At 35.2% G+C, this 25,000-nt stretch overlaps 1 protein-coding gene across 1 annotated transcript in view; it reads left to right on the top strand.

Moving 5' to 3' along the window:
* Positions 1-25,000, top strand: part of LOC127848997 (uncharacterized) — a 142,150-nt gene that overhangs the window by 18,615 nt on the left and 98,535 nt on the right. Inside the window, exons 2-4 of the mRNA XM_052381724.1 lie at positions 15,372-15,465; positions 15,735-15,921; positions 21,873-22,030. Of these exons, the coding sequence (XP_052237684.1) occupies positions 15,372-15,465; positions 15,735-15,921; positions 21,873-22,030 (439 nt within the window). The remainder of the gene's footprint in view (positions 1-15,371; positions 15,466-15,734; positions 15,922-21,872; positions 22,031-25,000) is intronic.

Genomic DNA, 25,000 nt, shown 5'->3' with positions numbered 1-25,000 from the left:
ATTACGCATCAATCAAAGACAGTTTGAGGTAGATGTATACAAGTAGAGTGGGACAAGAGTTATACCAACACCATCCAAGGGCCCTCCCTATAATGTAGTAGAAGTAATAGCAGAAGTAGCAGTAGTGGTAGAAGATGAAAATAGTAATGATAATGAAAACAATAATAATAATAATAAAAAATAAATAATAATAATAATAATAATGATAATAATAATAATTGTAATAATAATAATAATAATAATAATAATAATAGTAATAATAATGATAATATAAATAATAATAATAATAATAATAATAATAATAATAATAATAATAATAATAATAAAAATACTATTAATAATAATAATAATAATATACCATTAAAAAAATAAAATAATAAAAATAATTATTAGTTGTATTGTTATATTTATTATCATAATCATTATTATTGTTTTCGAATTATCAAAAAATCCCGTGGGAAAAAACATCCACTTCAAAAAGAAAATACAATGGGAAAAACAATCCAATTGGAAAATAAAAGATCCCTCTTTTTTCAAACACTAGTAAACTCGTAAAAGTCGCGTAGATTGTTTATCATTTAGTAAAATATAGAGTTTCTGGAATTATTATGTATACATGCCTAAAAAAAAAATCCCATGGAATTTCTATTTCAAAAATGTGATTTTTTAATAACTAAAAATATAAGGTTTTTTCCGTACAAAAAGATGATACAATCCATAAATAACGTTTAAATACATAAATACGCGAAGTCCCAAAATCCCATGGGATTTTTCCCATCTGAAAATTATGTAAAAAAATTCCCACTGGCAAAAACTCCCTTCGGAAATGAAAAAATCCCATGGGAATATGCAAAAATTCATACGGAAGACCAATATTGCTAATAACTTGTGATAAAAAAACTTATTTTGTAAGCAAAAATAATCAATTATTAATATAAAAAATACTAATATAGCATGCTTTATTTCAAAGAGACAAAACTTCAAGAAAAATGGTACCTGAGTTAACATTTTTTTGTATGTATAGCTTCAATTGAGTCGATATACTCGTACCCCCATAGTTTTGATCCATAACATCCAAATGGTTTGCTCATACAATCAAACGATATAAATGTGTAAATAGTAAATATTTTGCTTTTGTGCTTGTGCTTTTCGTGTGTAGCACTCCTGAATTTTTTTTGTGTAAACAATTATTCCATGTATTTATCAATAGAGATAGCATTTACTCGCGTGCAACGGAAACTCCAATGTTAATAACGTCTTAAATGTTTACTGTGTCTATATACAATAATTTCTATTTTCTTTGCAGATTAATTTCCATTCCAGTTAAGGCACATAATTCTTCAATAACGTTCAATTGCTTTGTAAATTAAGTACTGTTTCGGAACATCTAGCTACAATTTTGCCGCCATGCTTTCCAGGGAAGGCAACTTAACCAAAAGAAAATCATTTTTAAATCTTCCTAATTTTCATGATTTATCGCACGTTTTCTCCAATCAAAAAGGCGAACCCGATAAGATCCTCCGACGAGCCAGATAACCATTCTCCATCCGCGTCACAAACCTATTATTCTATTTATCATGACACATTTACAATATTCCTTGAAGAGTGTCTTAAATTTATAGTTGTTGAGTATTTGGTGTTTAAATATTTAATTTGGAAAAAAACATGCACGAACAAAAACATTGTGACGTCCCGTCGTGCAAAGCGCTAGGGGTAGCTTTCATCTTCTTAAACAACACAAAAATCGAGTTACTCGTTATTGATTCAAAACACAAAGACGAAATTATGCTTTAAATAATAATGTTTAAACAAACAGTACATTGCATGTATTCGGCATTTTATTAAAATAAAACAAAAATTTTATTAATAGGACATAGTAAAGGCATGCGCATGCGCGGAGAGTGATTGACTGATATTCGAGGTCACGTGGTCAACTAGACTAATATATTTTGGGTTATTATTGTTTATCAGACTGATTTTAAGGCATGTAGCAGGATAAAGTTTGTTATTTCACCGGCATATCATTTTGTGGATATTTTTCAGCAACGCACATACTATGAAGCTTTTTCCTTGAAAGTATGGTTTTATTATGACATTGGCATCGCAAAGACACACAATAAAACAGTTCATATTTCAAGGGAAAGATTTGTTTTTATATGGCTTGCTGTCCTAAAACATTATGGGACAGTGAAATAATTACAAGGGTCAGGATCTCAGTTAAATACATCTAATGTTAACATGCTTATATCGGGGTGTATAATCGATACATTATTTTGCGACGCTAGGATTAATGCAAACTTGGAACTATGTATGTGTGATACAAAATCTAGTTTTGTGGGACACATGAGATATTTGGGTATATATCTCGATACTCCATCTCAAATTGTGACTATGTGTGTAAACATAGAAGAACTTGAAGCTAAAATGTGGAATTCTTACATTAAGTTTTCTGGAGAAAGAGTGTTTGAACTTTCGCTTTGGAAAGAAAAAAAATCAAAGTTGAAATGCTAGATCATTGGCTGTCATTCATGGCTGTACAAGACTTGTTTATAGTGTCACTTGCGGCACTGATTAGAGGGCTATACGGGTTAAAATACCTAGTGATGAGTGCATGTCACGTGGTCACCGTCACTAGCGGAAAAAAAAACTCAAAATGGACACAATTGTGTGCTGTTCTCATATAATTATTTTCCCCTTGAGCATCTGTTAGGTTTCTAAATGTCGGTTTCTTAAGTTGATAATTGTACTTAAATAATTGTTTGTTAACATCTGTTCTTTCAGATGTATGCAAATGATATGAACGCGCTTCCTGACGTCTTGGTGGGAGGGGTTTTCTTACTGCCAGAGTTACTAAAAGAATCAAGAGCTATTTAATCGTCAAGTGCTATTTACCGAGGGAGGTTAATTCGGTAATCATAATAACCTGATCATGATTAAGGCGCTGGCCTAAATGAATCTAACTGTTTTCAAACTCTCGATTAAAAGACGGGAGATTACTTGTGAATAAGTTTGCGCTGAGGTGTACAGTGGTTATGGCGCTTGCCTTAATAAAAACACAATGATTTGTTACACAACAGTTGTGGTACGACGTTCGGGTGTAGGCTGTCGTGCAAGTTATAAATAAATATATATATGTTCGTAAATAAATGGTTATGTATATATCCCTTCTGTGTATGTAAATTGTTCCAACTTTAAAGATGTGTTGCGTTGTTATGGTGGGGTATATAACTCTGAATGAACCATCTTTTTTTTTGGGGGGGGGGGGGTGGGTGGGGTGGGGACTACATAGTATGTCTGCTTCATTCTGCATCATAGCTAGGCGCAAACGCCAATGTCTCAAATGGGGATATATGTATGTCTGTGTGTATGTCTGTGTATTTGGTTCTTCACAAATGTGGTAATCCATATATATATATATAAATAATCGACTGTGAACGAGTATCTAGTAATAGATCTCGGAAAATGGAAATAACGTTGTTGTGAAATATTATAATCTCCTTTAAAACACAAAACTACTCATAATTTCACTGTATCTTCTAGATCCAACGTATTACCGCGGTGTCTCTAACATAGTGTTAGGGTATTTACGAATCCTGATCGGATCGTGCCCAATTATGGTTTCATGTTTGTAAATAAACGTTTATGCATCTGTCCCTCATGTGTATGTAAAATGTTCCAACTTTGGAGATGTGTTGCGGTGTTAGGGTGGGGTATTAAACTGTGAATTAACCATCTTTTTTGGTGGGGGGGGGACGGGGATTTCATAGTATGTCTGCTTCATTCTGCATCGTAGCTAGGCGTTTACGCCGAAGTCTCCAATGGGAATATGTATGTATGTTTGTTTGTCTGTGTATCTGGTTGTTAACAGATATGTTACTCACTATATATTAATAATCGACTTTGAACGAGTATCCAGATCCCGAAAAATGGAAACAACGTTGTTGTGAAATATAAGTATCTCTATTTAAACACACTTAATCTCATAAGTTCACTGTATGTATATATATATATATATATATATATATATATATATATATATATATATATATATATATATATATATATATATATATATATATATATAGTTGTTTTAATAGTATCAAATTAAGTATTTCTTACAATATACAATAGTCATTTAAAACAATATGCCATAGTCATTTTAAAATGTGTTAATTGAAATTAATTAAAACTTTATTAATTAGGATTAATTTAAATTATTAAATTAGTTAAAATGAAAATTTAGATATTACACATATTTCATTAAGTTGTGATTTTAATTGAATTACATTTAACCATTCGTTATATAAAGTAATATACTGATGCTTAAGTAAGTGTTCCCTAATAACGTGAGCACTGATAATTATTATGTCGCCATATACCGACATGCATCGGAATTGATTGGTTCAATTCAAAATGCTATCACTATGGCCTGATATATGTGCTTAAAAGTGTAAACTATTGCAAAACAAGATCATAACATTTAATGTTTTCGAACATCGGTTTATGTTTTGCGAAAAAAATACACTTAGTGTAATGTCATAAACTATAAAAACAGTAAAACAAAAATCAACACTTTAACAATTATTTTGGCTTTTTCGATGACAAAGTCTGAAGTGGCAGTTCGAAATTTTTTAGAATGACAACAATGAAGTATTGGCCAGTACGTCGGTTCGTCCGTTTCTCCGATTTTCTGTGTTCAGGATAATAAAACAACAATGTATACACCATGTTTTTATCGGCCGTTTATGTAAGTGCTGGATGATCCGATGATCACGGCTTCGATTACCGCAACCGAAATTATGCCCACAAGCTTTCTCTCCCTTTCTCTGATTCAATGCAGTTTTCTGTTACTTGCAACTGTTTGTGCACTTTGTACTTATTTAAAATTGTAAATCCAGAAAACTGTTTGAGTATATTAACCGACCGCCACAATATGTATAACATGATGTTGATAAATATTATTTTGGTATTTATTTCGTTTGAGCACAGCAAATTATTTCCCTTTCTATGTAGAGCCGATAGGCCGAGCTGCAAGAGAGCGTTTTCCTCGTACACAAGTACATCTATTCAGTCTTTCTGCGTTGGGATTGATTGACCGATACACACGTTTTTCTTTCACTGTTTTGATCTTAACCACGCAGCCTGGCGATGATTATTATTCTCAAGAAAATGAACTTGCATTTAATTAGGGAACTTTTAGTTGAAGTGTTTGAGCATAATTAGGATCAACAGAGCCGAGTCGACAGATGTCAGGATGAAGGCCCTTCAACAACCGTGACATGGTTACCATGAGGCGAAAACACAACTTAATGGGAAATGCAATAGGTGTAGATGGTCCCTGTGTCGATTGTGGGGAAACCAAACACTTCAGGCGCAACTGCCTGTACATCTGGTGGATCCCGCAGCATGAGGTCCCTTCAAACTGTAGACCCAGCTCGCAGAATCCCGTTTCACCAGCCCTAGATTGTAAAGATCACTATTCATGGTTTAGATCACAACAATTTGATTAAACATTCGTCGGATATGTTGCACCTAAATATCTTAAAACGAAATAAAAATAGTTTTATTTTTAGCCCGCAGCAGATTTTTATTTAATGATTTAGTTTCGTTTAGCCTACGTATTTTACGACAAAGATTGCTATAACAGCTTGCGTTATTAGATTGGTTAGTGGTAAAAACAAAAGCGGCGTTCGTCTGTCTTGTGTCGGCCAAGTGCACAACTAATATGTTAATTTTACCCCTGGGTATTGAGTTATTGCATCACAGATGAGTTAAGTAATGTATATTCCTTAGACGCATCTGCGTTAGGATGTGAAATGTGACCGATACGCGTACGTTTGGAAAAATCTGCAATAAACATGTTGATTTTGATTAAGTTAAAACAGCAAACAATAACAAGCAACGTAGGGTCACCGTTTAAATGGACCAAAAATGTCGAGTATAATATAAAGTGTTCACGCCTCCTATCTAAAAGTTCAAACTGTTAAATTCACCAAAACATGAAGTTAACATAAGGGCGAAAATGAAGAAACTTTCTGTAGCTCAACAACTTTACTTGGATTTGATTGTCTTTTCATATTAAAATACGAAACTTTGACTAACCATTTTTTATTTTTCTTTTATAAGGAAGTTATGTTTATTTGTACTTTTCAAAACTAAAACTTCTCACTCTAACAGTGCTAATCGAAAAAACGTTATTCATCGAGTATTGTATAATCCCAGAAACTATGACATTTAGAACAAATACACCTTCAAGATATTTCATAGCAGTGTGATTTTTTACCCAACATTACAGCATCTCTAAGCGCAAATCATGTTACAAAAAGTAACATGTTTTAACCAAACAATATGGCCAAAAATTCCTAAAAAATTAGCCAACGTTTTAAATTAACTCAATTGGTGTATTTAATTTATGATACAACAGTCTAATTGCTTAGCACTTAATAATACATTTTTTAGAAAGCATCTAAACATGCACCTATTAACTCAATCGGTTTATTAAATTTATGATACAACAGTCTAACAATGTTATTTAACTAAAAACAGGACACCGGCCCACAAATACACAATCTACACAAATGATATACTAGCACATAGTGGCCTTGTAACTACTTGTATCCTTATTGATAAAACATTTTTGTAGATATACATATACATGCAAATTGCTGTTATTTCACAGGTAAATATACAATAATTACACAGTTATGAATTAATGTTATTTAAAAGACGGTATACACAGCTTGCGACTCTATAGATAATTTAATCACTGTTTTATCTCATTAATGAATAAATATCAGATACTGAACATCAACCATGGTAACATCATCATCATCATCATCATCATCATCATCATCATCATCATCATCATCATCATCATCATCATCATCATCATCATCATCATCATCATCATCATCATCATCATCATCATCATCATCATCATCACCATCATCATCATCATCATCATCATCATCATCATCATCATCATCATCATCTTCATCTTCATCTTCATCTTCATCTTCATCTTCATTCTCATCATCATCACATCATCATCATATTATCATCATCATCATCATCATCATCATCATCATCATCATCATCATCATCATCATCATCATCATCATCATCATCATCATCATCATCATCATCATCATTATCATCATCATCATCATCATCATCATCATCATCATCATCATCATCATCATCATCATCATCATCATCATCATCATCATCATCATCATCATCATCATCATCATCATCATCATCATTATTAGCATGGTGGTGATTGCTATTGTTGTGGTGGCGTTGATGGCGGCGGCGGTGACGGCAGAAGCGGCAGCGGTAGCGGCAGCAGAAGCAGTAATAATGCAAGTAGTAGTAATAGTAGTAGTAGTATTGGCGAAAGGAGGCGGCATCGGCGGTAGCACCAGCGTCAGCACCAGCGTCAGCACCAGCGGCAGCACCAGCGGCAACACCAGCGGCAGCACCAGCGGCAGCACCAGCGGCAGCACCAGCGGAAGCACCAGCGGAAGCACCAGCGGAAGCACCAGCGGCAGCACCAGCGACAGCACCTGTTGCAGCATCAGCGGCAGCACCAGTTGCAACGCCAGTTGCAGCACCAGCGGCAGCACCAGCGGCAGCACCAGTTGCAGCACCAGTGACAGCACCAGCGGCAGCAAGAGCGCCAGCACCAGAAACAGCGGCAGAACCAGTTGCAGCACCTGTTGCAGCAACAGTAGCAGCATCAGTGGCAGCATCATTGGCAGCACCAGCGGCAGCACCAGTTGCAGCACCAGAGGTATACCAGGTGTAGCACCAGCGGCAGCACCAGCGGAAGCACCAGTTGCAGCACCAGCGGCAGCACCAGCGGCAACACAATCGGCAGCACCAGCGGCAGCACCTGCGGCAGCATCAGCGGCAGCAACAGCGGAAGCACCAGCGGCAGCACCAGCGGCAGCACCAGCGGCAGCACCAGTTGCAGCATCAGTTGCAGCACCAGCGGCAGCACCGGTTGCAGCACCAGAGGCAGTACCAGTTGCATCACCAGCGGCAGCACCAGCGGCATCTCCAGCGGCAGCACCAGCGGCAGCACCAGCGCCAGCACCAGCGGCAGCACCAGCGGCATCACCAGCGGCAGCACCAGTTGCAGCAAAAGTTGCAGCACCTGCGGCAGCACCAGTTACAGCACCAGCGGCATCACCAGTTGCAGCACAAGCGGCAGCATCAGTTGCAGCAACAGTTACAGCACCAGCGGCAGCACCAGTTGCAGCACCAGCGGCAGCACCTGTTGCAGCATCAGCGGCAACACCAGCGGCAGCACCAGTTGCAGCACCAGCGGCAGCACCAGTTGCAGCACCAGCGGCAGCACCAGTTGCAGCACCAGCACCAAAACCAGCGGCAGCACCAGTTGCAGCACCAGCCGCAGCGCCAGCGGCAGCACCAGTTGCAGCACCAGTTGCAGCATCAGCGGCAGCACCTGTTGCAGCATCAGCGGCAGCATCAGCGGCAGCATCATTCGCAGCACCAGCGGCAGCACCAGTTGCAGCACCAGCGGCAGCACCAGTTGCATCACCAGCGGCAGCACCAGCGGAGCACCAGCGGCAGCATTAGCGGCAGCACCAGCGGCAGCACCAGCGGCAGCACCAGCGGCAGCACCAGCGGCAGAACCAGCGGCAGCACCAGCGGCAGTACCAGCGGCAGCACCAGCGGCAGCACCAGCGGCAGCAACAGCGGCAGCACCAGCGGCAGCACCAGCGGCAGCACCAGCGGCAGCACCAGCGGCAGCACCAGCGGCAGCACCAGCGGCAGCACCAGCGGCAGCACCAGCGGCAGCACCAGCGGCAGCATAAGTTGCAGCAACAGTTGCAGCACCAGCGGCAGCACCAATTGCAGCAACAGTTGCAGCACCTGTTGCAGCATCAGCGGCAGCGCCAGTGGCTGCGCCAGTGGCAGCACCAGCGGCAGCACCAGTTGCAGCACCAGAGGCAGCACCAGTTGCAGCACCAGCGGCAGCACCAGTTGCAGCACCAGCGGCAGCACCAGTAAAGTATCAGCAGCAGCACCAGCGACAGAACCAGCGGCAGCACCAGCGGCAGCACCAGCGGCAGCACCAGCGACATCACCAGCGGCAGCCCCAGCGACAGCACCAGCGGCAGCACTAGCGGCAGCACCAGCGGCAGCACCAGCGGCAGCACCAGCGGTAGCACCAGCGGCAGCACCAGTGGCAGCACCAGTGGCAGCACCAGTGGCAGCACCAGCGGCAGTACCAAAAATTCGATGGGATTTTTCCCATCTGAAAATAATGGGACAAAAATTCCCACTGGAAAATTTCCTTGGGAAAATTAAAAAACCCATGGGAAAATGCAAAAATCCCAAGGGAAGCCCAACATTGCTTATAACTTTCATTGTGAAAAAAAACTTATTTTGTAAGCAAAAATAATCAATTATTAATATAAAATATACCAATATAGCATGCTTTATTTCAAAGAGACAAATTTTCAAGAAAAATGGTACTTGAGTTTAATTTTGTTTGTATGTATAGCTTCAATTGAGTCAATATCCTCGTACACCCATAGTTGTGATCCTTAACATACAATTGGTTTGCTCATACTATCAAACGAAATAAATAATTATCGGAAAATACGCAACGGATTTTTTATGTGTTCATAGAAAAAAATGCTTTTGTGCCAATGTTTTTCGTGTAAAGCACTCCAGGGATGGAAATTTCTATTAACAATTATTTCTGTTTTCTTTGAAGACTAATTTCCATTCCAGTTAAGGCACATAATTCGTCAATAACGTTCAATTGCTTTGTAAATTAATTGCTGTTTCGGAACAGCTAGCTACAATTTTGCCGCCATGCTTTCCAGGAGAGGCAACTAAACCAAAAGAATATCAAGCTGAGCTTCGAATATAACTGATAATGAAAACTACAGTGCACCATGTTACATTTTATAAGTCACTACCTGGTGTGAAAAAGCAGAACAGCTATTGGAGGTATTTTTTTAACAAACATTGGATAGGGGCTTAAATTCAGTTATTACTGCTTAATGATCTTGTAGTGGTATTTTGTAGCTAATCGTGCATTTATTTGGCAACATATTTCTATTTAGATAGACAATATATGTTTTTTTTTGTTCTTCGCTCGCCTGTTATTTAAAAAGGATAGAATAAGAATAAATTGATTTTTATTGCGCTTGCTCGCTCCATTTTTTTTTGGGGGGGGGGGGAGACTTAAATCCGTAGAACAAACCTTCAATTTGTTGTGACCTTAAGATTAGATTGAACAAGAACACCTTATAAAGAGTGCCTAGGCTCGGCTGCGGGTGCAGTTAAAAAAAAAGAAAGCTTGTGAGAATTTTTCTAGAGGTCAAAGTGACCTTGACCTTGACTGGTGTTTTTTTTCTTATTTATTTTTCAATACAATCTTGTAAGACTTTGTGAGCTTTACTAAAAAAACTATGTCACTGGGTTAATACATTGAAAAGTATCACCGAGCTCACAATTATCAATTTTAACCTGATCGTGTTCAAAATGGCGTTTTTATAGTTGGGAATTTCTTCATGATTGTGTGGGTGAATCTATGTAACAAGGTCAAATCATAGAAACACTTGAGCAATGTGCTGAGGTCACATTTTCTAGTGAAAAATAGTGATCTTCAAAACACTTGGTCAGAATTATATGCATAATATCTAGGTCAAGTTTTGCAATTAAAAACAGTCACACCTGATGCAAAATATCATAGACAGTAGAAACATTTTGTAAAAAAATGTCCATGTCATATATTGAATTAACCATTTACTGCATGTTCAACTTTATTATCTAAGCCAAATTTAAAAGTGGGTCATGTCAAATCTTGGTCACTAGTTTAAATCCTTGAAAAAATACTGATGTCTATCTTTCTAGAGGTATCATTTTTTCATTTGAACTTCTTAAATGTTGATTAGACAGTTCTTAATCTTTACAATAACATTGTTATAGACATTATTTTTAAGTGATTGATATTTAACTTTGTCAAAATGTTTATCTCTATTAATGTAGGTCTGAAATTTGACAATTTAACAATTAAATGCTAGATTATTCTGATATTCAGGTACAATATATCATACATTATTTTAAAATTGTAAATGCAACATTAAAGCTTGACAATCTTACTAAATGTATTCGCTTTTCCTGCTGTGAGAGGGTTGAATACATACACTTTCATCACATTTTACATTAATAAATGTGTATAGTTTTCAGATTTGTTATTCCGGGGCCTGTGTCATCTTGTTTTATTTACTATTATTACTGATAGTGACACCATCATTATTATAAATTGATTTGCATGGTTTGCAAGACAAAACGGGGGCATTAAACAGTCCACAATTGCCTTTAATATGTGCCTTGGAAACTTAAGTCACTCTGCTGTTTTGTATTCTGGTAAATGGAACTCAAAAAAGGTCATTATATGACTTTATTTCATCATTTGCATTGAAAAAAACCCGCAAAATTACAGAGCGTCGGACTTTCCTACCTAATTAGAAATAAATGTTATTGTTCTCAGAAGTCCTGTGGATTCAATAGTTTAGAAGTTTACTTTTTAAGTGAATTTACTGAGAAAGTAAGATCATAATGTTCGAACATAAATCAACTTAAAGGCATTTATATCATACATAGCCAACGTCTTGTCCGAAATTCAAACTTAAACAAAATCTAACAATCCTGAAATTTATAAAAATGGGATATATCTCAATGATAAGTGTATTTTCTGCGCTTAAATAACCTGTTATAGTTAACCTTTTGTAGGTTGAATAAACAAACGTGCAAAAATGTTTACTTTTATTCTGTATTTAAAATGTATTATTGTTTTATTCCAAATCTTACACTCCTGACATTTTGAGATAACTAGTAAATGTGGTTATCCTTCTAATAAAAAGAAGTTTTTATGATAAAGCTTGCACGTGTTTAATTCAATACACTGTCTACTTCATAACTCTCACATGAAAATATTGAAACATGCATTATATAAAATGTTACATCAATGTAAAGTTGCGTTTTAGTGAATTTTGTAACTTTTTTCTTCATTGATATGTGTCATCATTTGACCACAAGATATGTAAAAGTCATAAAATAATGTAGGAGAAGACAATTAAATATAAGTCAATAACATAATTTTAATATGCAGGACATTTTATATGGTATGTTTTCAAATATGTTTCTATTTCTGCTATGAAGTTCAATTAAATTTTAAGTTGTCACACCTTTGCCTTACACTCCTGACATTTTAAGCCACATGTATTGCAATAACTTTCTCATTCTTGCATTTTTGTAGAAAAAAAGTTGGACACAATTTAAACACAATCGAGAGACATTTACTGAAATAAATGTATACCAGATTAAAGCCAGAATAAATGATTCTAAGCAGTTCTAAAAAAATAGCATTTTTTTATTAACGTACCAATTGTTAATAATTGTTAGAGGCTGCTAAGGGGAAATTGCGAAAAATTAAAAAGATAGGAACCAATATCTGTATCTTATTTGAAAAAAGAATTTTATTGTTTGTGTAAAAAATAATGTGTATAATCAAAAGCTTAATAGTGCGATATTGCTTACATATGCTTCATTTTGGAGAACTAATAAGCCGTTTAATTTGGAGAGATGAAATACAATTATTAACCTAATGTATATGAGCATTTTTGTCAGTCATCCAAGACCGACAAATATCGGGATGAAGCATGGGAGCCTGTTACTAGAACAGGAACTGTTTTATTCCAAGTAGTTTGTCGTGTTGTTACACCGCTATCTGTCTCCATTCATAGAATTTGTAAAATGCCTCTCATTATTTATCGAAGATGGGTTAAACACGTATGGAAGTAATCTGTTAAATACGAGAGCTTGACATTAGTTTTTTTTTGTTTCAAAAGATTATGCATCAACGTTTGATTCAAGGCTTTTAGCCTTTAAGGCGTGAGCCAATAACACTTTTGCTCCCCCCACTGGGGGTAAATTTGTGAAACCTATTTGTTGAATCCTATATATCCCCTGATTCTTATGACACATTGTTTGCAAATGGCTAAGAGGCATTACGGAGAAATTTAACTTTCTAATTTATCAGTGTAAAACGTGTTTTAATAATTTTTAGGATAATCTTTCATACAAAATGCAAACTTTTTAAGAAAACAACCTATCTTAACATTCCGTAATTAAAAAAAGATTCATAGCCTACCGGTTAAGTTTATATGATGATGTGTTTTTGAAATTATAAAATATATGTGACATATACATAGTGTAAACATTTTTGTTAATGATTCACATACATATTCCTTTAGCATACGTATTGTGAATTTAACGTGACATTTCATATCATAATGACAATAATTTATCAAACAATATTGCAACAAGCTTGGTACAATAATGACAATAAACAATATAACTATTCTTAATCATGATGATAATAATAACACTTATAGTGATAATAATAATGATGAAAAAAGAGATAGCATACATATGGATACAACTCTCGGGCAAATAATAGACCGATTACTACTACTACTACTATTTCTACTTCTACTATTTCTACTACTATTACTACTACTACTACTTCTTCTACTACTACTACTACTACTACTACTACTACTACTACTACTACTACTACTACTACTACTACTACTACTACTACTACTACTACTACTACTACTACTACTACTACTACTACTACTACTACTACTACTACTACTACTACTACTACTACTACTACTACTACTACTACTACTACTACTACTACTACTGCTGCTGCTGCTGCTACTACTACTACTACTACTACTACTACTACTACTACTTCTACTACTACAACTACTACTACTACTACTACTACTACTACTACTACTACTACTACTACTGCTTTAACAACTACTGCTACTAATACTTATAGTACTTCTACTACTGCTACTTCAACTATTTCTAATACTGCCACTACTGAAATATATAAAATCCAACCCAACCTGTAATCGACCTTTTTATGTACACATTTTATCGCAGCGTAACGTGTTGGTCTTTTTAGTCCTGATGTTGTCTATTGAGCACTATAAAATAAAGATTAAGAATACGAGTATTTATTTGAAACGTATGTAATACAGTATGGTACGTGTACATACTTTTTACGTTAGAAATTACTTTAATTGTCTGGAATAAGAGATATGAAACTTGTATATTTTTCTTAATGTAGCAACGAAGAAGCACTTTGGTTATCAATTACAAAGCAGAAAAGTATTTCAATTACATAGATACATACATACAAAAATACATACAAACATACATACCTACATACCTACATACCTTCATACCTACATATCTTCATACCTACATACCTATATACATGCATACATACATACATACATACATAAATACATACATACATACATACATATATACATACATACATACATACATACATACATACATACATGCATACATACATACATACATACATACATGCACGCACGCACGCACGCACGCACGCACGCACACACGCTAGCACGCACACACACACCCACACACACATGCACACACACAAACACGCACGCACGCACACACACACACACACACACACACACACACACACACACACACACACACACACACACACACACACACACACACGCACGCACGCACGCACGCACGCACGCACGCACGCACGCACGCACGCACGCACGCACGCACGCACGCACGCACGCACGCACGCACGCACGCACGCACGCACGCACGCACGCACGCACGCACGCACGCACGCACGCGCGCACACACACACACACACACACACACACACACACACACACACACACACACACACACACACACACACACATACATACATACATACATACATACATACATACATACATACATACACACATACATACATACATACATACAGAATAAACATAAACGCGTATCATCGTATATAACATTCAAGTAATTGAGTTGTTTGACGTACGCTTTAACGTGTTCAAAAGTTGAATGGTTGAAGGGGTTACTATTAAGTCGTACAGTTACTTATCAAATGTTGGTTATTCGGTTTAAATCTACTGAATTGTTTCAGCTCAAGATCGCAACAACGATTGTTTCGAATTCTTTTAAACAGTGTTTGTTGGCGTTTAGAAATCCAGAGCAAGTTACAACCGAGTAGTTTTATTTTTTGATAAGTATTATTTGACCTGGCACTACATTTAACAACCAGCCAACTCTGTCTGATTCGCTGCGATTAATTGCATTACTTTTCGCGTCAAATACAATCACATATTAATACAGATGTTTTATTTCGATAGGTTTATCATGTGTGTTATTTCCGACAATGATATGCCAGCTTCTATAATATTCGTATGTATATGTTTCAGTGAATTTTATAAAAAGACATATACCAGTGGAACAATCAGTTTACAAATCAACAACAACATGACCGAACAAAACATACACTTACAGGATGTAAAGGTAAGTGTTCACGCATTATTAGATACTTACGCATGTACAACGTGTATTCTTATCAGAAAACAATTCATTGGAAGAAAATACTTTTAAAAATTCAATTTAATATTAACATTATTTATAATAGCACGTGAATTACACAGTGCTCATTTTGCATACATGAATGTTAATGTTTTCAAAACAAACATACAATATTCTGGAATATAAATATATACACCATATTTAACCATAATTATTAGCCTCTAGACAACCCCTTATATTCTTCTGCACATCAGTTCATCAAGATAGATGCTGATAAGGGGGACAATGACAGTATTCTGAAGACAGTTGCGGAAGGCGTTGTTAAACAGGTTTGGCAACTTCGTCATAAAAATCTTCTGATGTCAGTCCTTTCCGGTGCGCTCGAGTTGGACAACGAAGTTCGTGGAGCAATACAAAACGCTATCGAAGGTGTTTTAGAAGGTAAATGTCAATAATACTAAAAGTGTGCTTCCTTGCATAAGTTTAAATTGCAAAGATCCTGTCCGCCATTCTTATGTCAATATTAAATACATAGCCATACGTTTACAACAACATTTTGAGTCACTGGTAAACTCAATTTTAATATATTTTTTTAGTTTATGTAAAAATAGTGTAACGCAAGCCGGCCGACTTCCTGAGATCGCCACCGAGCGCTATGTGCGCAGCCTCACAATGCCGATGTGCCTTCCGAAGCTCTCGCAAGGCCAATTACAAAATAACAAGCTAATTAAATGATTTTCCTCAAGCTACCTGCTTAATGATTAGAAACTGAACAGGATTTGAGTCGCCTCAAATATTTACAATGGGACGTACAGGGAAATCTTGTTCTAACGGAGCTTCTGTCTTCAATATTTTCCGGCTTCGATGAAGGTGTAACTCCACGTCCTGCGAGCCCTCGGTTATTTTACACCACCGCGAAGTCGTTGTATTTAACCTTCTGAAGATCTTCTACAATAGGCACTATGCAGCCCGGGAAGCAATGTTTTGAAGCTTGTAGCCAACGTAATTACCCAAATGCTCCAGACTTATTATTTTATAATGTACCTTCGTCCTCAGATCTTGTTCTGCTCGCATGCACAGGAGAACTGACCAACTTTGCCGATTTGCACGTCTTTATATACTGGCGAACAGAGCGCCACCTACACTACGTCTAGCGCGATTTCTGCCATCCACATCGAATCACCGTGATTCAGCCCAGAGTGGACAATAACTATCTCACCACGATACACTGTTGAACACGGTAATTTCGCCGTGGCGAATTGCGGTGTCAGCCTCTGCGTTATCGGGAAATTGATCTCACGGTAGACCACCGCGATCGCGTTGGACCACCACGGTCTAGGTGGTTCGCGGTGCAATACATATGCAACAACATTTTACAAATGTACGGTATGCAATATCGAAATGTACACGTTCGTACACATTGCAGATCGTATAATGTTGTTTTTTAAACTTTGTATGTACATGTATTACATGCACTTCATTTTAAAATCACCGAATGTTCAACTTTTTTCTCTCGTGTTTGCCCTCTTGACAGAATCATTGGCATGTCTTACATCGAGCGTGAGTATAGTTTGCGTTTTATGCTTCAGGTATTGTTTCAATTATTTCTGCATGAAGATTCATGCATGAAAAACCCTTGCTCGTTTGTGTACATATATAGCTCGGCAAAAATAACATACATACATGTTACATGTACATGTAATTTGATATCAGACTATTTTTGTGATTTCCTGTTTCTTTTGTTACATGTATTGGATCAAATTAATGTACATATACAAATTCGAGACATCCGCAGTAAGTATTAAATTCCGCGATATTTTATTATCATAGTCATGCGAAAATATCAGTTGTCATGTTGGTGAGTGACTATTTGTATACCTGTTCTTTGTTCAATAACAAGTTCATTTTGAAACATACAATGTATGTAAAATAGCGTAGAAAAAAAATCGTAATATTATGGTTAATATCGATTTACTTATTGTGGTACAATAATGTTGTGCATTGAGCAAATGCAATGGTTATCAAATTTATAAACTATCGATATGAAGTGTTGTTAAAAATCGTGGTGAATTTAACGAGTCATAATTTCACATTTAGCTTTTAAAAACTGTTTTACTCTTTTATTTCAGATACGACCAAGAATATTCTTTTCGGGAAAAAATGAACATAGTAACAACGCTGACGAGTTTTTTATTATTAATATTATGAAAATGCATTTAAATATTGATTATGTTATGCACATGATTTTGTTATATATGTATATGTATGTCTATTTATTGTATATGTACCGTATTACAATACGATTAAAACGCTTGTTTTCTTACGAAATAATGATGGAGAATGTGATGTCTACACCCATTTACTATATCGAATAAAATGGAAAATTTGTTGTCTACATGAATTTACTATATCAAATAAAATGGCTGACTGACTAATGGGGTTGTTTACCCTCGGGACTTTGCCAGAGCACACTGCTCAACATAAAACTCTGCGTTAAAAAAGCCGAAAACGGCGATAATATGGTCAGCCCGATTTTACTGGGCTGTACCATTTATAATACATGATACTTTACAGTGTTGATGCGGTGCTTTCAATAAAAATCTAGTTGTTTAAAAATAGCTTTACTTTGTTTTTCAAAAGGCGTTAAAAACGCAATACTTAATAGTTTGACAACGCCATGCCTAACGCTGTTAAGAAGCGGGATTTATATATGCTGACAGTATTTTAAAAATATGGCTCTGATTGGTCGGATTTCCTTAGCTTGCAAAAGCAAGTAAGTTAATCCTGAGACACAAACATTTGCACAAAGAACGACCTTGACCGTGCGTCTGCTATTTATAAATGTAAACAATGTAGAATTTCATTAGGAAATATATGGAACAAAAAGAATAATAACATCCATTAATATTTAAATTTATTTGCATTTAATATGATTGTTCTATATTTTTAAACTACTATGAAGATGTTATATTATTATTATCATTATTGTTATTATTATTATGATATTAATGTTGTTTGTGTTGAAAAGAAAGAGGAAGGAAGAATATAGCCAAATTTGTATAAGTAGTGATGGTGAAAACACTTACTATTATATGTGGCATCATCATTACTAGACCCATTCTGTAGCATATGCTGCAATAGGGTTGTTGGAGTCTTTTAAACTTAGTTATCTGTGATTTTATTATAAAAATTAACAAAGTAATACTTTAATTTTATGATTCTTGGAGATAAACGGATTACACGGATGTGTTATATGTATGACATAAGCAAACACTATTAATATTTTAGAATTTTACAGATCACAAAGTGGTTCAACGTTGCCATTTTATAATAAATCTATGGATAGATGGGAATTTGTTTTTAGATTTATATGTTATACAAAGAATTCTGAGCGATGGGAAGATATAAAGATTTATAATCATTAAAGAATAGGGAAGGCAGATCCTGATTTAAAAGCTCTATTAAGAAAAGGGGGATTTGCATGTAAACATGCAACTATATAGAAATATAACAAGATATGTATATGGTAATTGTAATTTAGTTTTAAATTATATGTTGTATTGAAAGTGGAATGTATTCACATAAGTAGCACAATGTTGAACACTTGCAGACAGGGAATATAGCCGTAGTGCTCCAACATAAGACCCTGTCTGTATGGAACTTAAGAAGTATTGGGCTATGAAGAAGAAACGTCCCCCCAGAGTGGCGTTACGACTATATTTAAAAGAAAGTCAATAGTAATATTGATATATTACAGTTAATTACTTACTTGTCGCCAACAACGGTTACCTTTATAGGGTCACATAAGAATCATAAGATAAAACAATGGATATTACAGTTGAAAATTAAACAAAACAAAGAAATGTCTATATAAAAGTAAACTACATCTATGTGCATTATGTACAATGCTGCAAGCATTTATAAATAGGTAAAATACATGATGCCACCCTGGGGGGGGGGTAAATAAAATGGATATTTGTTGTTTACATTTATTTACACATAAGATAACAGATGGTATTTGAACGCATCTTCTCACTTCTGTCGGTATTTTCTATTACAATCAAAATAAATATTCACATTCTCATCTACTCGATAAGACGGCGATATATTTTTATATAATGAGGTTAATTGGTAAATAACGAAAATTTAATTTGACATTCACAGAAACTAATTACCAATTAACAGATCTTTAATAATAAATAAAGTAATTATAAACTCTACATTGGAGTCACTAAAGTAGTCAGAATCAAATTACACGTAACGTGTTGATATGTAACTATTGTCAAGCTATACGTGCACAAACGAGAAAGCATTTCTGAAATTCTAACAAAAACAAACAATTCTTATAATAAACAACAAGTAAATCTTCACGCAGACTATGTAGAAACAAAACATAACGTACATCACGCTCAATGTACGACATGTCAAATGAGACTTGAACGAGGGTAAACAATAGAAAATAATTCCGATTGTTAACAATCAAGTTACAATGTATACAAATGTCCATACAAATGTAACTAAACAATCTTGAACATTGAAACAATTATACGGTCTTCAATATCGAAATATACATGTTCATTCAAATTTACCTGTATTTCACCGTTAACCACCGAGGCCGCGGTGGTCCACCGCAATCACGGTGGTCCACCGTGAGATCGATTTCCCGATAACGCCCACGGTGTTCAGCCACTGTAAACGCGATCTATCATGATGGAAACACCTTCCGATCGCGGTGATTTTCCATGCTCAGGAAAAAATTTCTACGGTGGGAGTGTGGTGGATGGCATAAATCGCGCTAGACGTAGTGTAGCCAACGGAAAGGCACGATCCGGAAACTATCGACGTTTTTGAATTCCCTGTGCACTATACGGAGATAACCGATCGGCATTCCTCGTTCACTTACACAGTAACTAGCCAAATATATACGCAGTATTTTAATAGAAACATTCCCTAAATATAAAATATTCTTTAAATAATCAATACATTACTTTCAGCCATACAATGAACCTACTTTTTGAAGAACAAGTTACAACTTCATATGTTAACCTGGCAAATTTGAAACTAAGTGAGGTAATTATACTGTAGCAGTGAAAAAACGCAAAGCATCTGTTTCGACCACGAATCCATTCATCCTAATAGTTTTAAAGCGTTCACAGTAAATTTATCATTATATTGAATATTTGTTAAAATGTGATACTGTTACCCGATATTAAAGTACTATTAAAAAAAAAAGTGTAAATGCAACGTTTTTATAAAGCTTCGCATTCTTAATTGATCACGTGTTCACATATTTTAATCATAAAGCTTTTTTTAATTGTACACAGGTCACTTCCTTTACAATTCTAGTATAAAGCTTTCGATTTGTATTTGGTAAAAGCACAATTTTAAACTAAAACAAATACTTATTCTTGTTCGAATGCGAAACTGGAGTGTCGACCAAGGCAACATTAATGTGTGTTGTGAAAACTAAAACTATATTTGATATATGCCCTGTGATTTAATAATTAAGTGCATAACTTATATTTTATCAGAAAAAAATATTTATTCCCAAAATTAAAAATGATATGAGTTTCCTATTCACTATAAATTCATATTGGTACAAACCAAATAATAATATGCGAATTAATTTTTAAAAAATGCACCTGCACTTTTCTTCAAACAGATGCAATTGATGTGTCGGTATTAGTGTAATATTACATGCCTGTCATTAGTTATGAACTATATTAAACATTTGGATTAAAGTTTTATCACCCACTATCTCTTAAATAGAATTTTAGCTTTTTTCAGTTGTATTTGCCTATAATTTGTTTCGTTAGGAATCGTTTAAATAACTAACTACAATTTGGCTTACAATAAATTATATTTTTTTTAGAAACACATGGCTTTGTTGATCGACCTGTACGTAAAACGTTAACTGACCCGAAGTAAATTGGTTATCAATAAAATGTATCCATCATCACAAAACAGGATCTTTATGACATGTTCCCTCGGTTTCTGCGTTGTGCATATTGCCGTTGACTGGAGTCATTTTGACACGATACATGTAAAACGGTTCCGCTTTGTTACGTCTCAAATATGCGTTCAGAGTTGTTAAAGCAAACCAGCCTGCTGATTTTGGGCGTTTACGGGACGAAACGTACTTTATATTGGCTGTTTTATTGGCTATAAAAAAACAGAAAGCAATATGAAGTGAGGTTCTATCTATGTGGCGAATGTCCTTAAATCAACTGCATCCAAGATAGAAACTAAAGGCTGACAATCATAAAGAGCATTTAAATAATATATACTTTTAAAATCCCACCTATTGACTGGTTTTAATGTGGGTTACACATACCATACCTCACTTCTTAATATAATTTTAAATATTTAGCATGCATCTTTTAATTTTGTAGGGACATGTGTGGTGACTGACGGAACTTACAAAGGAGGGTCCAGACTTGTCGAACAGGCTGTAATTGAGTTCAACATAAACAAAAAAAAACATCCAATAGGTTGTCCACTTATTGGAATCGTCTACTTGGACGACATACTGAATAAAACAACGATAAAGGTAATATAATATATTTGCGCATGTTAAGTTGGCTTACATTTTCAAAGCTCAACCCAAGTTCAAGGTGGCGAATTTAACCATAACCAATCGAATAAACAAAGTCGGACATCTAGCGATATAACAAACACGGCGGGCAATTATAACGTATTCTCTTCCGAAAAAGCATGGAAGACATGAATTTAGTACTCTTCATATCTTACTTAAACATCGGTATTATTGATTGCATCTGTAGAGCATAAAAAGCATAAAGTACAGTTGCCTTCAATATATATATCAACAGATTTAATGAAGTGCATATTGATAAAGTGAATATTATTATGAACAATTTGTTTCGCACTTTAATAAATCTTAAATTCTCAAAATTCATCAATTTATTCTTGAATTATGCACTAATGCAAAACAATAATAAGTCTAATAACCCAACAGAAATGCTACTTTACTACAGTAAACATGAAAAACCGTTGTAAAACAATGGTATTTTCAGAAATGAAATCATGCTATAAAGCCATACAAATGCTGACTGTACATACATGCATTATACAGCAATAATTCTGAATACATTATTATTGCGAAAAAAAACATTTGAAAAAAAAACAAGTATAATTTTTGTTTAAGTATTTTTCTGATAGTAAACAAACAGTAATCTCACCGTGATCGTCCGGATCAACCCCTATTGAAATTCTCCCTCAAGGTTCTATTTTAGGACCACTTATGTTGCTAGTATATATAAATGACATTATTACTGACATAAATGCACACATACATTTGTTCGCTTATGATTCCAGTCTGTTCATGGTCGCCTAACGAAACTGCAGCCGTGCTGCAATCAGATATCAATAAAATTTCTAGCTGGGCTAACAAATGTATGGTTTGTTTTAACCTTTCAAATCGAAATCAATGATTATTTCTCGCAAAATAATTAAACCAAATCATCCACCATTGACCATGCGGAATATTAATTTTCCAATTTATGATGTCCATAAGCATATAGGTGATTTTATGTCAAATCACTGTACATGGTATGCGCATATATCCTTATAAAGGTAAAGGCATGGTCACGAGGTTACATAATGCGTAGATTAAAAAAAAATCTTGATAGAAAAACTCTCAAAAAAAATTTTTTTCGTTTATTATACCAATAATTGAGTACTCAGACGCTGTATTTTACAATTGTACGCAATACGAAAAAGATGAACTAGAGAAATACAAACTGAAGCCGCGCAAATAACAGCCGGATGTACACGTCTAGTCTCATTAGAAAAACTTAATAATAAATAAGGATGGGAAACTCTCAGTCAACAAAGACGTAAACATAAACTAATTATTACTAAATATTATTGTATAAAATGAAATTAAATAATGTTCCGAACTACTTACATTCCCTTGTTCCCGCAACAGTTGGGTCGCGTAGCAATTACTTATTAAGAAATGCGTCACATCCCGAGCCAATTCAAGCGCGATCGGTACTGTATTCAAATTCGTTTTTAACGCCCACTGCACCCGAATGGTATAATCTTCCAGATGACGCCACAATCGCGGAATCGATCCATTCCTTCAAAAGGCTGATTAACATTGATCAACCGATTCAAAATCCCATATTCTTGAACGTTGTCACCATTTGCTCAAATGAACATGTTCGTAAACATATGTATTACGTACATGAATTGCAGTCTGTTTGCAGTAACTATTGTAAAAAATCCGATTGCAGTAATACATCTGAACAATGAGATAAATATACATGCAAACATATGTGTTTTTTCGCTCACGACTGGTTATTAGAGATTATAGATATATAGAATATAGATTACTAAATATTTTTGAAAAAGTGTATAAGAACTAGTTCATGCATCACTAAAGTATATGTCATTTTAGTTTTGCAAATTATTCCAAAATTAGTATAGAATGCTACTATGAGGAATTATTATTTGGCATTACTCCAACCACTTCTGACCATTTCAGAAAGTGATATGTCCTTAAGTAAATACTTAATTTAAGACAAGCGCGTTTTTCCAATAAAATATATGAAATTATATAAAAACAGCATTAAACGTAAACATGATTCAACTGGGTTCACCACCATGGAATTGCTAATTCAAAGCATTGAGGCTGTGAACCGTTTGATCGACGCACCAAGCCTCATACGTAGCCTATATTACATACATCATATCATGTTATTTAAATTTGAAAGCAATAAAGTACAATTGAATATAATTACATCAAATACTTTAATGGTTCAATGTGCAACACAACAACATGGTAAATACTTGAGGAGGCACGATAAAAAGATGAACATGCAAATATCAATCAAATACCTCTATGTTTATAATATTTGAGAGACAAGCATCATATACTTTAACACCTAATCATCTTAATGCATCTCAGGAAGAAACATTTCTGCATAGTTCACTTATATATGCAAATACTAAAATGCACAGGCCATATTTGTTGAATAGAAATCAATAATTATTACTGAATTATGCAAAATATATCCATGGTATTTAAGCATCAAGTGTTATAATCAAACTTATAAAATGTATATAATATGCATTACTTGTTTTTGCTTTTTCTCTGTTGAATAACAATACTGCACAAACACACACGTGCTGTTTTGACTTTTTATATCGTGATGCTCAATTATTTTCCGATTGTAATGTACCATGCACAATGTTAGCAATATTACAGATTTTTTTAATAAACACAACTAATTCGAAATCGTAACGTTCCCGTTCATTCACCAGCCGATGTACTACAAATTCAAAGCACATGTCAACTGTAAATAGACAGTCAGTGTGCTTTAAAACGCATGGTTACATTTGCAAAAACTATAAGAAAACAAGATGATAACTTATATTTACCACACACTGTTTTCCTCTTAAAAAGAGACTTCTTCAACTTATTAAAAATGCAATAATGGAACAATGATCAAGCAAATTATGCATACGTGGACAGGTTTGACGTAAATTTACGAAA

The sequence above is a fragment of the Dreissena polymorpha genome, chromosome 10 (assembly GCF_020536995.1).
Source record: "Dreissena polymorpha isolate Duluth1 chromosome 10, UMN_Dpol_1.0, whole genome shotgun sequence".
In the NCBI taxonomy this organism is placed as follows: domain Eukaryota; kingdom Metazoa; phylum Mollusca; class Bivalvia; order Myida; family Dreissenidae; genus Dreissena; species Dreissena polymorpha.
The sequence above is the reverse complement of the archived record's forward strand: the minus strand, read 5'-3'. Positions and strand labels throughout refer to the sequence as shown.